Source organism: Marmota flaviventris, chromosome 9 (genome assembly GCF_047511675.1).
Source record: "Marmota flaviventris isolate mMarFla1 chromosome 9, mMarFla1.hap1, whole genome shotgun sequence".
Taxonomy (NCBI): Eukaryota; Metazoa; Chordata; class Mammalia; order Rodentia; family Sciuridae; genus Marmota; species Marmota flaviventris.
Genome location: NC_092506.1, coordinates 59,805,377 through 59,823,694, shown reverse-complemented (window position 1 = coordinate 59,823,694; position 18,318 = coordinate 59,805,377). Strand labels below are relative to the sequence as shown.

Below are 18,318 nucleotides of genomic sequence, written 5' to 3'. Positions count from 1 at the left end.
CTTCATTGAGGGAAAGACACAGGAAGTGATAGTTAATGTCAGATTAGTCCTGAGCCTTGGCTAATAAGCCTCCTTCATTGAAGCTTGCCTGGAATCCTAGGAAACAGTTCTTGGGTTGTATGACTACTGATAAGTCAAAACAATTGGTGTGCTGACCCACAGGGCTGAGTCCTTGAGAGATTAATAATAGGGCAATAAAGGTTTGAGGTGGGAGTCCAAAAGTACTTACAATTTGGTCTGGTCCACAATTAGAACCTCAAATCCAAGTCTGTGATCAAATCATGCATCCTTTCCTTAGGAAATAGAATGATCTGAGAACAACAGGAAAAGCCATTTTTACTTCATTTCATTTTATTTTTAGGATCTGAGGATTGAACCCAGGGCCTTGTATATGCTAGGCAAACTATACCCACAGCCAGTAGAAATAGTTACAGTAGCAATTTGCCTGGATAAAAGATGCCTATCATATCCACTTCCACTCCACCTTTAATGAATTCATTTCAGCAATTTTGTTATATGGCAGTAAAGGTGTTAACCACTCAGACTTTATTATTAGAGATGGGTTCTAGGTAAATATAGAAGAAACCTTTTCATTGAAGTAACAATGGAAAGAAAATGCAAACAAACAAAACAAATATCCTAAATTTGAGTAACATTCTCATAATGGAACAGAATGAGCTCCACATAATTGGTTTCTAGATCGTAAGAACCTTATTGTATATAACCACTCAGGGGTGAGGGATCTTCAGTGCTAGAGCATGGGAGGACAAGAGAAAAGCTTCAGCCAATTCAGGTGGAGTTGGTTTGCATATGTTTTGTTTTCTTTTTTAATTTGACCCTGAGTCACACTTAGTCATTTATTTATGCTATTTGGAGCGACCCGGACCTATAGGATTATGTAGGGAAAATAATATCAGCTTTATTAGCTACCATCTATTGAACACTTATGTACCAAGCACTTTTACATAGCATCTCCTATAAATCTCAAAACATCTCTTTGATGGAGAAATTAGTCTCTCCAACTTACCAAGGGGCAATCTAAAGGTTGGATTATTTATGTATTTTGACCTAGACAAATGTTTAGCAAATGACAGAGTATGGTTTTCAGTCTGGGGACTATGACTCTAGAAGAATGCTCTAATTCCTTCTCTTTTTCTGGTTCAATCATTCCTTCAAGAATGATGTAGGTACAACAGCACATTATGAGTCGGCCATTAGAAATGTAAATAATTTTTATGCTGCAATCTAAGAGGTAGAATAAGGGTTCCTAGAAGATCAGCCCACATCTCCCAGGACAGAGTGATGCCACTGAGTGAAGAAGAGCCCTTGGAAGGATTGTTCACTTATCATGGTGCTAGCACATAGCATCTTCTGTAAAACATGTCTTACTTTCTTTTATTGGGTATTTTATTTTATTAGTATTGGTTCTACTATCATGTATAAGTAAAAAGAATTTTTTGACATAATTATAAAAGCATGCAATATAATTTGTTTTAATTCAGTCCCCAGTACTTCCCCTTCTCTTCTCTTCCTCTCACTCCCTGTTCCCTTACTTCTAATTTGCCAGTCTTTCTGATATTTACTTATAGGTATTTTTTAAAATTAGTGTCTTGTGGATGTACATAATGGTGAGATTTGCTGTGGTATATTTCATATAGGTATATAGGACATTTGGGTCAGATTCATTCCACTGTCTCTCCCAATCCCATACCTCCTATCTTTCCTTTATTCTCTTTTGTCTATTCTCCACTAATCTTTTTTCTGTTCTCCCCCCTCCCCAGCTTATTTTGGATTAGCTTCCACATATCAGAGAAAACATTCTACCTGTGGCTTTGGGGACTGGCTTATTTCACTTCGCAGTTCCATCCATTTGTCACAGATCATAGAGTTGTTATTCTTTATGGCTGAGTAATAGTCTATTAAGTATATATATATATCACAATTTCTTTATCCATTCATCTGTTGAAGGGCATCTAGGTGGGTTCCATAGCTTAGCTATTGTGAATTTTGCTGCTATAAACATTGCCTACTCTCTAAAGCATATAGCATCTTGTTGTCCAGAATGATTTGGCAGTTCATCATTATCAATTGGTTAATTTATTGAAGAATCAAGAAAACTTATGGGAGGGTTCATCTATGAGTTGGTACTAAGGAATTATTTTTTAGTTTTTTAATCTATTAATTGAAACTACCTTGAAGGTATCCAAGCTAAATTTAGGGAAAATAGGGGTTATAAATATTTCCAGACATTTTGTTATCCCCTGTGGAAATTCATGTTTTTCTCTAGTGATCTTATTTTGACTGAATTCATTAATGAATTTCTTCAATCACAAGAATGTTTGGTTGAGGTTTTGCCTTGTTTCTATACAGGACACAAAATGTAACATTTGATTTTAAGAAGTTGATCAAGAATGATTATTAGTACCTAAGCGTAAGAGATGAAAGAAAAACTTCTTGGATTTATTAATTCCGAGGAAATGATAAGAATACACATATACTTATAATAGTTTATTTTGTATCACAGCTCAGGGTTACATATTTGGCATAAGGTAACCAGCAAGACCTACATACTTGAATGCATACATAACCATAGGTAGATAATTGTAGTTGTCAGTTTAGGGAAAATAGGGGTCAGCATGTGAGATTTCAGGAAGGCCCAGAGGAAATGTACCTAAATTCACCTGAACATGGAATGGAGAGAGAACAGACATGACTTCTCAAGGGTGGTATCCCAAGAGCTGATCTTTGAACAATGAATAGAAATTAGTAGGGGACGAACATTGAGGAGGACAGAAAGTGGAGTAGGATAACATTATCATATGTCAGTTTTCTGATCCTGAGATTACCATCCAGCTGACAGTAGTCACAGGGTTTATCATTGCTACAGACAGGTACAAATTTTATAGGTCTACATCTTTTCTTATCCCACTTTCTATATTAACAGGAAAGCATTCTCATCTGTGATGCTGGGGCTACACTACAACCACACAATGGAAACCCCTGCCACCTTCTTCCTTGTGGGCATTCCAGGCTTGCAGTCTTCACACCTTTGGCTGGCTGTCTCACTGAGTGCCATGTACACCACAGCCCTGGTAGGAAACAGCATCATCATGGTGGTAATTTGCATGGATTCCACTCTACGAGAGCCCATGTTTTGCTTCCTATGTGTCCTGGCTGCTGTGGACATCATCATGGCCTCCTCTGTGGTCCCTAAGATGGTGAGCATCTTCTCCTCAGGACACAGCTCCATCAGCTTCCAGGCCTGTTTCACTCAGATGTACTTTGTCCATGCAGCCACAGCTGTGGAGACAGGGCTGCTGCTGGCCATGGCTTTTGACCGCTATGTAGCCATCTGCAAGCCCCTACACTACAAGAGCATTCTCACACCCAGAGTGATGCTGGGGATGAGTGTGACCATCACCATCAGGGCTGTCATATTCATGACCCCATTGAGTTGGATGATTAGTCATCTACCTTTCTGTGGATCCCATGTGGTTCCCCATTCCTATTGTGAGCACATGGCTGTGGCCAAGTCAGCATGTGCTGACCCCATGCCCAGCTGTCTCTACAGTTTAATTGGTTCTTCCATTATTGTAGGCTCTGATGTAGTCTTAATTGCTGCCTCTTATATCCTGATTCTCAGGGCAGTATTTGGTCTCTCTTCAAAGAATGCTCAGTGGAAGGCATTAAGTACATGTGGCTCCCATGTTGGGGTCATGGCTTTGTACTATCTACCTGGGATGGCATCCATTTATGTAGCCTGGTTAGGACAGAACTCAGTCCCTCTGCACACTCAGGTGTTGTTAGCAGACTTGTATTTGGTCATTCCTCCCACTTTGAACCCTATCATCTATGGCCTGAGAACCAAACAAATGCGCAAGAGAATATGGGGTTTGCTGATCTGTTGTGTGTTGGAACACACTTGTGAGTGTTCATGAACACTAAACTCTTCAGATCGTGAACATTCCAGCCAACTTCAAAGGTATCTTAGTGATCTATGAGATAGATTTTTTTTAACCTATACCCCAGGAATTCTAAGATGAAGCCATAAAGAGCATCCTTTCAAAGCTTTCAATTTCTAATAAGAATGTTAATGGAATAATTCTGATTGTCTGACAACATTTTTATTAGTATTTATTAGGGACCAATTTGAACATAGAAAATATATTTTTGATTTTTTTCTTTAGCTTCTGACCTGTAGTTTTAACCTAATATCTCAAGAGTTCCTTTGCTGAAGGAAAAAAAAAACTATTTAAAAAACTTCCCCCTATCCTCCTCTGATTTTCTCAGAATTGTTTCTTCCCCATATGATTACATGGAGGATGCTCTTACTATGTGACTCTTTCCTTTGATCCATTAATGATCCACTCATTTGGGTCATGTGCTCACACCTAAACCAGTGTCTTCCAACCCCAATGGATTCCAGTTTATCCAAGGACATACAAACTTGAGATCAAAGATGGTGGCAATTTTTCAACACTTGAACTTGGAAAGAGGAGAAAGAATCATAGCCAATTATCAATATATGATGCAGATAACATTTTTCTGGCTTTTCACCTCTGACACCAAGATAGATCTCTATTCTGCTCTTTGTCACTCAACTTTAAGACATAGAAAAGAGGGACCAAATATAACTTAGGTGTTTCTTCCTGTGGTACATCTCAGGATCTTTCTTTCACGATATAGAAAAAGACATTGAAATATCACCATTCTTTTGTAGGTTCCTGCATACTTACATGGGTTTTGTTTTATATTTTTCTTTCAGAAAGTCTTAAAACTAGTTATCAACTCCATGAAAAGAAAAAAGATCTCATACATAGGAGACATATATTTTTGATTAGGGTACATTTGAATATCAATTTAAATATAAATTCTTAATAGTGGTAAAATTGACAATATAAGGAGAAACCATCACGTGTTCTCAGATCTAGCAGTGGTGCATGCTCGCCAGGAGCATTTGGCTATGAGGAAAGGCAGTATCAGCACCTGCCTTCATTCCCATCTGGAACAGCTGGCCATGCCTCTTGTTGTAGGAAACAAGTGTCTTCATGTATCAGATCTTGAAAGAATCACCCTTCCCTCATCCAGAGTTGAACCATTTGGTTCTAGGGTTATAGTTGCTCTGCTGGGTGATTCTGGGTTCATGAGGCTTCAGGCCCCTGTGCTGGTTGGTGAAATATCTATGGGGTTCCAAATCTGGGGTTATTCAGATGTTTCTGACCACAGGACAGTATGAATTATTCCCTTTTCAGGCTGGTGCTGAGTTACAGCATCCTGAGTTATGAGGATTTGAGGGAAGAAAACATTAGTCCCTTCCCCAAAGTAAATCTATTATGAGGACCCCACTTAGCTTCCTTATGTAGGCTATAAGCCTGTGAGGTCATGGAACTCTCTGGTAGCTATGATTGCCAACATACTGATGGAGTTTCTGATGGATCCTTCAATTCACCCTTTTCTCTGCAAACAGTAGCTCCCTAATTATTGTGCTTTGTTCCTTGTTTCTATGCTGCCATTCCAGATATCTGATTCTTATAGGGTTTCAGACTTTCCCTTGCTCAGTTGTAGCATTCTCTGTTGTTCATTAATTTTAATATTGCAATTACACATCTGTTTATTTGGTTATTCTTTGATGTGGAGGAGGTGATCTGTAGGCAACTTTATTCAATTTTCTTGGAATTACTCTAAACTAAAATTTTATAACCAGATAAGTTATTTATAAGATTAATAATACAGAAAATAGTCATTAAACACAGAATATTTTACCTGTTCTCCTGTCATGAGAATTTTTTAGATATGACATCAAAAGCACAGTAAACAAAGGCAAAATATGCATGAAACATAACTGATGGTGTGTAACAAAGTACCCAACCAAGTAAAGAACAAGCTGCAGAATGGAAGAAAATATTTGCATATCATATTTATTAAGGGTGTCCTATTTAGTAATTTTAGAACACCTACAGCTCAACAAAAAATCAAAGACCCCAATAAAAACTGGGCAAAGGGCTTAGTATTTCTGTAAAGATGATATGTAATGGATAAAAGATGTTTTATATCATCAATATTAAGGGAAGGAAAATTAGAAGTAGGTATTACCTCATGACCACTAGAATAACACCTATAAAAAATAAAATAGAGGCGGCCTGAACCTGAATCCTGGTCCCTGGCCTGCTTCCAGTATGAGTTTTGTCACCCACTCCACTCCCTGCTCCACAAATTACTGGTCTCTGGCTCCATCTGGTCACCTCGTCATCAGGTCTGGCCTGGCAGTAGCACAGCCAGAGTCTATGCAGGCTCTGAAGGCTTGCGTTCAGGGATTTTGGCTTGCTTCCCATTCTTCCTAGTTTCCAGGGAGGCTGGGGTTCCAATTTCCTTGTGATGGGGATGACCAAGGGTCTGGCAGAAATGGGAAGCATTCAGAGTATGGAGACCATGCAAGACCTGCCCTCCTACCTGGATAGAGTGAGGATCCTAGAAAGAAAACTCTGGGAACATCTGGAGAAGGGGCCCCAAGTAAAAGACTGGGTGCGTTACTACAAGATCATCAAGGAGCTTCAGGCTCAGATCTTGGCAAACTTTGTGGACAATACCTGAATTACTCTGCAGATTGGCAATTTTCATCTTGCTGTTGAGGACATTAGAGTCAATTATGAGACAGAGATGGCCATGTGCCAGTTGATAGACAGTGACATCCATGGGCTCCTCAAGGTCATTGAAGACACCAGTATCACTTGACTTCAACTAGAGAGGAAACTGAGGCTCTAAAAGAGGAGGAGTTTTTTATGAAGAAGAACCACGAGGGGGCATGGTCTTCAAGGTTACATTGCCAGCTGTGGATTGACCACAAGGTGAATGCCCCCAGATCTTAGGACCTTAGCAAGATCATGACAGACATCCAGGCCCAGTATGATGAACTGGCTCAGAAGAACTGAGAGGAGCTGAACAAGTACTGGTTCCGGCAGATCAAGGAGAGCACCACAGTGGTCACTTTGCAGTGTGCTGAGATTGGAGCTGGTGAAATAATGCTCACAGAGCTGAGATGCCTAGCCCAGTCCTTGGAGATCCACCTGGATGCCATGAGAAATCTGAAGTCCAGTTCAGAGAACAGTCTAAGGGGCATGAAAACTTCCTACACCTTCTGTATAGAATAACGTAATGGGGTCTTGCTGCATCTGGAACCAGAGCTGGCATAGATACAGGCAAAAAGGCAGACCAGACCCAGGACATACAAAACTCTGCTTAACATCAAGGTCAGTCTGGAGGCTGATGTTGCCCCTTCCCACTGCTTGCTGGAAGTCAGGAAGGACTTCAGTATCAATGATGGCCTACACAGCAGCAACTCTATGCGAAGTATTAAAAGTACTGCCACCTGTGGGATTTTAGACCCCACAAGGGTGTCTGAGACCAATGATTCAAAGTACTGTGTCACTGAGGAAGCAAAAGCAGGGAACCCTTGGGGAATAGGAGACAAAACATGGCCAGAGGTCACCAGAGAAAACAGTAAAAACTGTTAGCAAAGATATAGATAAATTGAAACCCTTGTATAGTGTCAACGCAGATATAATATGGTGTTACCACTGGTAAAGAATGTGAAGGTTCCTCAAAAAATAAAAAAAATAGAACTACAATATGATGCATGAATCTCACTCAAGGATATATATATTCAAAGGATTCAATCAGGATCTTCAAGACATACTCATTTTCACAGTAGCAATTAAGTACAAGAGTTGTACAAAACAGTGAAATTTGTCATGATAGAATGTGAATCTTGATTCTCTGCCTTGCTAGCTATGTGACCTTCTATGTACCTCACATTCATCTATGAAATGTAGATGTACTGATGGCTCACATCAGAGGACTATGAAATCTGAATGAGAACAATCTATGAGAAGCATATAGCAGACTTTAACAAACATAACCAACGTTGGACCTTTTATTTTCCTTTCAGGATGCACTGTATATCATTACTCTGATATTTAATTATTCTCTGAGGACTTGATGAAACAAAGACTCTTCAATCCCTAAGCATCTTCTGCAAGCCCTAGAGGCAGGGTACAGGGATAAACTAGTCTCAGGAGTCAGTGTTTGGTTGCTCAGCGGAGGTAAAGGAAAAATGGGTATAGAGGGAATAGGTGGAATAACCGAGTATCTAGCAGGGAAAGAAGGTTTCCGGGGGGGGGGGATCTATAAAGGACAATAATCATCATGACTCTGCATTGTCATCTTTGATCTCCTTGGCTTGCTCTTCCCCTTCTGGAGGCGCCTTGTATAAATCCTCCCTCTATTGGGTGTCAGAAATGTGGACTACCAGACATAGACCACCAGAGAAAGTTGAATAGAGAAAACCTCAGGGATGTGCATGATTGACCTGGGGATTGAAGGTTGGGTTGATGGAGTCCTAAGGCCAAGGTTACCCTAGAAAGGAGGATTCAAGTGGACAACACAATTATAGGCTACTCTCCAGGTCTGGAGAATACTTCCAACATCAAGAGATTCTTTTGGAAATGATGAGAGGATGAAGGATGAAGAATGTGGGAGAGGGGACAGGAACATAGGACAACTTTGGTTGAAAGCAGAGACAATATGAGGTAAGTCTAAACTTGGGATGGTGGACAGACATTTTTTAGGACTCAGGATGAACTTTGAGAAAAGCAACCAAGGTTAGGGATAATTGCGAGCTCACTGGGATGAAGAGTAGAGGTTCAGGGTTATATAAACAGAAAGGCTCCATTAAAATGAATTATGCATTAGTATTTCAACTTTAAAGAAAATTTTGAGTCATGAATATCCCATCCTTAAAATAGGAATGAAAATCTCATATATCCTATGAGTTCCTATTGATTTAAATGACTTCTCTAAGCTAGATTTTAATGATCCTCTGGGTCTTCATGTGAGTATCTCTTTAGGGTTGAAGTCAGAGGTGAAAACAGAGCTGGAAATGTGCTTAGGAGACTAAGGTTGGCCAGAGCTTTCTGAAAAGAGAGACCTCAACAACCAGGAAGCATTGTGTCTGAATCTTGATCCGGGCAGTGGCTCGGCAAGTGTGTTCATATGTTTACATTATGATGTTTTATCATGCTGTATACCTTTAATTTCTGCATCTAAAAGTATGCATGCCATGCTTCAAAGAGTTGACCAAATTATAAGGGAGCAATCAGTGATGCTAAAAGAAACTACTAGACTGGCAACAGATCTTTGATGGAGCTCACTGCTGTGAGATCTTATAAGATTTTCAGTGGAAATAGATCGGGTAAAATAAAAGAAATTTACTTTAATTCTTTAAGGAGAATTAAGACATTGGTGAACCTCTAGCAGTGCTGATGAAGATCAAAAGTATACAAAGAGGGGAAAAAAAAAACACTCCAAAGATCATAAAAGGAATGTCCACTGGGTAGGGCTGGAGAGAGGAAGGATGGGGTGGGGCATAAACTGTGGCTGCCCTCAGAAGAAAGGTGTGTTTACACAGAGCATCCAGGAGGGGAGGACCTGGATCAGAGGTGGGTGGAGAAGTAGGCATTCTGAATCCTCTGCTCTTCCCCAGCTGTTCAGGCAGTGAGGCTCAGCTCTAAATTTGTGGCATTCATCATTCACATAGCAGTCTTAAGGACATCCAGATATTTTTTTTTCTACTTGTCACCAGTATTCTTCTTTCAAAGCTTTCCCCTGTCTTCTGATCTATCACTGAAAGCATCTCATCATGTGGTGGTACACAGCAAGTTTCTCATGACCTTCTCTGAAGAGATCATTATTTCATTTAGTCTGTCCTATCATATAGCATTTATTTATTCTTAAGGGTTTTTGTGTTGTTATTTGTTTAAGTGAGGACCATAGTTTGAATTCAGGTCTCAGACATTGGGCTTTTTTGAGAACTCCTGAGGCCGCCCCACAAGGCTGCTGAGGGCATCTGGGCCTGGAGTCATCACTGATCAGCCCTCCAGAAGCAAATGGAAAGGGCAAGTGTATACCATATGGTTGGGATGCTGAGTCAGGTGAATGTCTGTCTAGGGCCTGGCTCACAGGGAAAATGTCTAAATTGAGAGTGGAGGCAGTCAATATTCAAGGGTAAGGATGTGGAGGTACAGGAAATGATAGCTGAATTCAGGCTAGTCCTGAGTCTTAGCAAATAAGCCTCCATCATTGAAGCTTGCCTGGAAACCGAGGAAACAGTTCTTGGATTAGATCTGACTAATGTAATGTCAACACAATTGGTGTGCTGGCTCACTGAGCTGAGGCCTTGAAAGTATTAGAGCAGTATTAGGGCAATGAGTGTTTGCCATAATAGATCAAAGAAACATAAGATGTCCTGATCCACACTTGAGATATTAAGTCTACTTCTGGGACTGAGCTACTTACCCATTTCTCTGGGGAGTGGAATGATCTGAGAGTAACTGGAAAACAATTGAAGCATCACTTCAGTTTGAATCAAAGATGCTCATATTGCCCACTTCCATTTTATCTTTAATTTCATTTTGAAAAAACTATGGCAGCAAAGGTGTCAACTACTCTTACCAAGAATTTGTTATTAGAGATGGATTGTAAGTAAATATAAGACACATTTTCACAGAACTGACATTTTTTTTAAAGTAATCAAGCAAGCAAACAAAAAACCTAAGCTTGAGAGTTAGCCTGTAGATGAACAGAGAATGAGTTCATGATGAACCTTTTAGGTTTATCCCACCAGTTCATCCAAATTATATAATATGGCAACACTCGAATGAGGAGATATAAACAAAAGCGGCAATGAACTGAAATTACCAAGTGTTGGAGCTAAGATTCTGGATGTGCAGATGGGTAGCTTCTTTTTTCCTTATCAAAACTGTCCGAGGTGTACAATGAATCAAAATGTATTCTGCTGTTATATATACCTAATTAAAATAAATAAATTAATTAAAAACTGTCCAAGTAAAGCAGTAACACTTTTTTTTTGGTAAGAATCCATAATTATTCACCTGATTACAATGGTATTTACTTAATTCAACTCCTGGAATCACGACTGAAAAGACCTAGACATGTATCTTAAAATAGCAATTATGCAATAAATTTATCTTAGATGAAATAGCTTATGTTTTGTTGACTATGATGTATGCAGGTTTGTTCTATATTATACTTCACCAATACCACAGAGTGAAATAAATATGATATGGCTATATCCTTTCTTATACCACTTTTTAGATGAATAAAAAAGCATTCTCACCTGTGATGCTGGGGCCACCCTACAACCACACAGTGGAAACCCCTGCCACCTTCTACCTTGTGGGCATTCCAGGCTTGCAGTCTTCACACCTTTGGCTGGCTGTCTCACTGAGTGCCATGTACACCACAGCCCTGGTAGGAAACAGCATCATCATGGTGATAATTCGCATGGATTCCACTCTACGAGAGCCCATGTTTTGCTTCCTATGTGTTCTGGCTGCTGTGGACATTGTCATGGCCTCTTCTGTGGTCCCCAAGATGGTGAGCATCTTCTCCTCAGGACACAGCTCCATCAGCTTCCAGGCCTGTTTCACTCAGATGTACTTTGTCCATGCAGCCACAGCTGTGGAGACAGGGCTGCTGCTGGCTATGGCTTTTGACCGCTATGTAGCCATCTGCAAGCCCCTACACTACAAGAGCATTCTCACACCCAGAGTGATGCTGGGGATGAGTGTGACCATCACCATCAGGGCTGTCATATTCATGACCCCATTGAGTTGGATGATTAGTCATCTACCTTTCTGTGGATCCCATGTGGTTCCCCATTCCTACTGTGAGCACATGGCTGTGGCCAAGTTAGCATGTGCTGACCCCATGCCCAGCTGTCTCTATAGTTTAATTGGTTCCTCCATTGTTGTAGGTGCTGATGTAGTTTTAATTGCTGCCTCCTATATCCTGATTCTCAGGGCAGTATTTGGTCTCTCCTCAAAGAATGCTCAGTGGAAGGCATTAAGCACATGTGGCTCCCATGTGGTGGTCATGGCTTTGTACTACCTACCTGGGATGGTGTCAGTCTATATATCCTGGCTAGGACAGGACTCAGTCCCTCTGCACACTCAGGTGCTATTATCTGACTTTTATTTGGTCATTCCACCCACCTTGAACCCCATCATCTATGGCCTGAGGACTAAACAACTAAGGGAGAGAATATGGAGTTTGCTTATCTGCCCTTTTCATCATTCCAGTCAGAGTTCATGAGCCCATGAGCTGTTCTGTCCTTGAGCATTTATGTGAACTGCCTAGTTTTAGGGATCTTCGGAGCAAGACTTGTATACCTGGCACTATAGAAATTATAACAAGAAGCTGTGAAGAGTATTCTGATCTAATTTTTCAACTTGTAAAAAGAAAATAAATGGGATGATTCACCATCTCTAATGGTTTTACTCAACTTATCTCTGAACAAGAAATAAGTATGGGCAGAGAACATAGATTTCAATTTTTTTCCTTGGCTAATGACCCATATTTCTAACACTAATATCTACCTTCCATGGAAATCACTTTATAAAAAAATGTATATTTTCAATGCATATTTATATCTGCATTGACATATTTATATATTCACACATAAGTTTACATATATGTTCACATACTTATTTGTGTATTCATGCCCTAAATTTTATCTAAATGGTAGCTATGTATTTTGTTCCCATATTTTCATACATAGATACACATGTTATAAATGTTTTTGTGTATATTTTCACATGTATGTTCATATAAATATTCATGTTTATGGATATGTATGTTCTAACCCTAATCTTAAACCTACACTCTTACTTGTTTCAAATTCTAACACTAACAGTAGCCATGAGACCATTTTTAAAAAATATCATATATGTTTCTATGATTATTCATACTTATATAAATACCTACATTTATATTGTCATACAAAATGACAAACATGTCCATAAACACTCATATGCCCATATTTATGCCCTATGAGTAGGCCAAAGCATAATTATACACCAATCATGAAGTTCATTTGTACATGAAAACACTATGTGTATATGTTTTTGATTATTTTTTGCCATGCATTTTCACCCAGAAATTCATGTTTGTGGCTATATGAGCATATATATTCTAACTGAAATGGTAATGCCAGTCCTAAAATTAGTTGTAAGCCTGAATAACTCTTACCATGGAAGACTTTAAAAATATATATATAAATTTTAAAGCATTTTTATGCATCCATTGACATAGTTATGTGTTGGAATAACTTTCGGGCTAGTAGCTATGAACAGCTCATAGTGCTAGGAAAACCTATGCTCATACAGGCCTGACAGGAACACCTGCAGGACAGAGTGCTCTGCCCTAGAGAGCCGTCTGTGAAACCACATCCTCAGTACTTGTGGTCAGTGTTGCCAAGCTACCAGACTCCCAGGTCAGGAAACCGCGAGTCAAGTGCTTCAGGGCCTGTAACCCCCCAGCTCATAGCCCCTCTACCTTAGGGACGAAGACCCTTCCAGACTGCCTTCCATCACGACAGCAATATTTAGTGCTTCCTTGTAGTGTGGTTACATTAGGCATAAGATGATTGGCTTATAGATGTTAAGGTGCTTATGTGTGATTGGCAGGCACGCCCTACCTGAACCCTATAACAGCTGTATGCATTCCAAAAATAAATGAGCTTGCCTGGAGGTTGCCTGAGGTTGTCACCTGCCAGCTCTTACCAGCTCCCAGTGTCTGTGTGTTGGTTTGACACTGCGTCTCTACCCCCCTGCGACTGAGGTAGCCGAGTGACCATCGACCACACCAGGGATGTAGGAACACACACAATTTGGCGCCACCACACGGTCTCTCACACCCTCACACCTCTGGACTGATCACCCTGTTGATTTCAGGTAGGATTTTGGGTAGTAGACCCCGTTTGAGTTCTGTGTGCTCATGGTTCCTTGAAGGTGAGCAAGGAGCCCCCTCCTTTACCCCCTTTCCTTGTCCCTGTCATATCATTGGTACCCCGAGTTGAGGCACACACCATCATAAGGACTGGCGTCACCTTATGACCCCTCCTTTCCCCTGGTTAACCTGGCGAATTCACATAAGGGACTGGTCCTCCCAGAATTCAGAACCTCGGTTTTCTCTGTTAAAGAGAACTCTGCTCCGGAGACACCGAGTGGGCACACGGCCTTGATCTAACAAGTCAAGGAAGTCCCCCACGAAGCACAAGACATTGGACCCTAAACACATCTTTTGTTTGTCCTAGTCAAGGCCCTCCATGTCAACGTCTTGGGCCCCTGTATTAGGCATCTTGTGAAGTCAAGGACATTGCTTTAAGAAGTCTTAAAAATATCAACCCCCCCCCCCCCAAATATGAGGAATTGTTCAGAAATATGATCCAAGGCCCCCATGAATGGTTTCCTGATTTCTTATCTAGAGTAATCGAGGCACTCAGGAAGTTCATTCAACCTGGCCCTACTCAAGGTTCATTAGTCAAGCAATTGGCATAGGAAGGGGCAACCACTGAAACCAGAGTTGCAATAGCTCCTATGGGCAGTGAATCACTTTCTAAATGGATCTCTGTCACTAAAGAGGTGGCCCCCTGTCGGGGCCCATTCAGGCTCTAACAGCTGTCATTAACAAAATAGCAATTCACAAAAATGATGGGCCTTCCCAACCAAGATCTGATCCCATTTGCTAGGGCTGTAATCAGCCAGGGCACATTGAAGAGTACTGTCCTAAGAATGGCAGCCTCCCTGGCCCCAAGTCTCGCTGACCTAGATGCAAAAAAAAGGTCATCTCCCATCTGCTTAAACATTTTAAAATTATGGATGTTCCCATGTCTATTAATTGACAAAGGGCCAACCTATACTAACAAGACATTTCAAGAAATTTGCAATGTTGGCATATACATCACTTAATTAGGATTCCCTATAGCCCTTAGACTCAAGGCATTATAGAAAGAACACACCAGAAACTATACCAAGTCCCCTCATGATGCCTAGAAAACAATCTTGTTTGCTTTAAATTTTCTATTTCAAAAATTCCTACTGAAATAACAGCCCATAAGCATTGGGCCCCTTTCTCGGGGTCTTCCCATCTAACTGTGGTCTCATGAAAGGATCCCATAACAAATGCATGGGATGTTCCGGGGCCCCTCTTAACCATGAGTGGACAGTTTATAAACCGACAAGAAATGTCACACCAGCCACCAACCAACTGCCAAGCTCTGGAAATTGAGCCTGGAAGAAAGAAAAAGACCACCCTCATCTCCCCACTGGACTGCACACAAGACAACCTGGGTTGATATCATAGCCCTATCAGATCAAGCTCAGACCATGTCATCTGCTGGAGACCAGAGCCCTGGTACTGTCTTCTTGCTTATGTGTGCAATCATAACCAGCAACTCACAGGTAAGTGCACAACAGGTAAGTATGGAGGATGAAAGGCCTCTGCCTACCGGTCTGACTAACTCAAGGCCCTGTGCTGGCCTGTTAGAGCAAAACGGACACATTTCAAAGCATGACCCATATGGGAGGAATTGCTTTGCAGATGGAGATCACTCATGAATGGCTGTCTGCAAGACAGTTCTCCTCTAGTGGAGAGCCTCTAATACCATCTAGTGGCAAAAACCCTTCAGTTTTGTGAGCAAAATACTCATGCCACTGCAATTAAAAAACATGACAGCAATCCACGCTCAAACCCCAAAGATTAAGTTTAGGGTGAGCACTAGGGCTAGGGTAAGGGCTAGAATATACATATCCATATATATAAGTCTGTATGTAAAAACACATGTGAAAATATATACAAAAACATGTATAGGTGTTTGTTTTTATATATGGATACATTTCTTGATATGTGTATAGTAACCATTTGATTCACTCATAGATTATGAATATTCAAATGAACATGCCATTTTATACATAAAATGTAAGTGTAGATGTCAGTATATGTATGAATATTCATATAAATATATATAATTTTTAATTAAAATTGTCTCATGGTGACTAGTAGCATTAGAATTATGACCCAGTTAGAGGGTTGTGTTAGGGTTAGGGTTAGAAAATATATATCCATAAGTATAAATATTTATATAAATATACATATGAAAATATGCAGGAAAATATTTATATCACATGTGGTTATGTATATGGAAAAATTTAGGGTAAGATCTGTGTTATGGTTTGGATGTGAGATGTTCCCCAAAAGCTCATGTGTGAGACAATATGAAAGGTTCAGGGGAGAAATGATTGGATTGTAAGATCTTAATCAATCAGTGATTCAATCCCCTTATAGGGATTAACTGAGTGGTAACTGAAGTGATAGGGTATGGCTGGAGGAGGTGGGAATTGGGGTGTGGCTTTGGGTATATATTTGTATCTAGCAAGTGGAGTCTCTCTGTTTCCTGGTCACCATGATGTGAGCTGCTTTCCTCCATCATCTTCTCCTGCCATGATTTCAGCTTCACCTTGAGCCCAGGGGAATGGAACTCGCCTTCTATGGACTAAGGCCTCTGAAACCATGAGCCCTCAACTTTTCCTCCTCTACAATTGTTCTGGTCAGATCCTTTAGTCACAGCAGTGAAAAAGCTGACTAAAACAATCCATATCTACCATTTGGATAAAATTTATGGCATGCATATTCCAAGGAATGTATATGAACATATATGTAAATTATATGAAAATATATATTTATGTCAATGCATGTATGAATATGCATTGAAATATATACATTTTTGTATAAAAAGGCTTCCATGGTAGGCATTGGGTCAAGCTTTGGTCTAAGTTTAGAGCTCGCAGTAGGGTTAGGATGGTTAGAACAATCATATCTACATACATGAAATTTTGTGTGAAAATGTATGCAAACATATATACAAAAACATGTATAAGTATTTAATACACAGATGAATTTTGTGATCCATGTATAGTTACAGTTGGTATATTCACAGAATTTGAATATGCAAATGATTGTATATGAACATATATGTCATAAATCATGGAAATGTAAATGTAGATGTCAACATAAGTATGTATATTATATAAATATATAAGATTTTTTCATGATGATGATAAAATTGTCTCATGATGGGCTACTAGGACATAGTTAGAGGGTAGAGTTAGAGTAAGGGCAAAGGTATGGATAGTTATATCCATAAATATATACAGTCATATGAATATACATGTGAAAGTATACACAGAAATTTATATCATGTGTGATTCTGTATATGGCAAAATTTAGGGTAAGATGCACAGCTACCATTTGGGTAAAATATTTTGCATGCATATACATGTGAATGTATATAACAAATATAGAAATTATATGTGAATATGTAAATACTTATGTCAATGCATGTAAATATCCATTGAAATCTATCTATTGAAATGACTTCTATGGTAGGGGTTGTGTTAGGATTAAGCACTAACTTTAGGGTAGTATTAAGGTTAAGGTTAGGGTTAGAACATACATGTTCACTTATATAAATATCTGTGTGAAAATCTCTATATGAAAGAATTTTGTGATATGTGTATGATTAAGGTTTGGTTTACTAGTAGGGACAAATATCCAAATGACTGTGCATAAACATAAATGCCATTTTATATATGAAAATGTAAATGTAGATGTCAATATAAGTATGAATATTTGTATAAACATACATGATATTTAATAAAAATTGTCTCATGGTGATTATAGTGTTAGGATTAAGACCTAGTTAGAATGTAGTGGTAGGATTAGGGCAAGGGTATGGATATTTATATGGTTTTGTATATGGAAAAACTTGGGGTAAGATGCATACTTACTGTTTGTATAAAATATAAGTCATGAATGTGCTATTGAATGTATGTGAACATATAGGTAAACTATAGGTGAATACATCAATATTTCAATGCATATAAATATGCATTGAAAATGTACATTTTTATATAAAAAGGCTTCCATTTTAGGGGTTGTATCAGGCTTAAGCACTAAGTTTAGGGGTAGCATTAGGTTTGGGGTTGGAAATACAAATTTTTGTGTGAAAATCTATACAAAAACATGTATTTGTTTTTACATACAGATAAATTTTGTGATAAGTGTATAGGTACTGTTTGTTCTATTCAAAGGGTGTGAATATGCAAATAACTGTATATGAACATGTATGCCATTTTACTCATGAAAATGTAAATGTAGATGTCAATGTAAGTATAAATATTCATATAAACATGATTTTTATTAGAAGTCATCTCATGGCTACTGTGTGTTTGGGTTTGGACCTTGTTAAAGGGTGAGGGTAGTGGTAGGTTTAAGTTTAGGGTGTAAACATATATATGCATAAATATGAATATTTTTATGAATATACCTGTGAAAATATAGACAAAAACATTTAAAATGTGTGGTTCTTTTTAAAAATATTTTATTAGTTGTAGGTGGACACAA

General features: G+C 39.2%; 2 protein-coding genes and 1 pseudogene across 2 annotated transcripts; all 3 read left to right on the top strand.

The window, feature by feature from the left end:
- The first annotated feature begins 2,942 nt into the window (after nt 1-2,942).
- Nucleotides 2,943-3,938, top strand: LOC114098592 (olfactory receptor 52I1-like). The gene has a single exon (XM_027942831.2). It carries the CDS (start codon nt 2,964-2,966, stop codon nt 3,936-3,938), a length of 975 nt encoding a protein of 324 aa, XP_027798632.2. The 5' UTR covers nt 2,943-2,963.
- Nucleotides 3,939-6,381: 2,443 nt separating this feature from the next.
- Nucleotides 6,382-7,511, top strand: LOC114098591 (keratin, type I cytoskeletal 18 pseudogene; annotated as a pseudogene).
- Nucleotides 7,512-11,169: 3,658 nt separating this feature from the next.
- On the top strand, nt 11,170-12,168 carry LOC114098590 (olfactory receptor 52I1-like). Its single transcript, XM_027942830.2, has one exon. It carries the CDS (start codon nt 11,170-11,172, stop codon nt 12,166-12,168), a length of 999 nt encoding a protein of 332 aa, XP_027798631.1.
- The last annotated feature ends 6,150 nt before the right edge of the window (nt 12,169-18,318 follow it).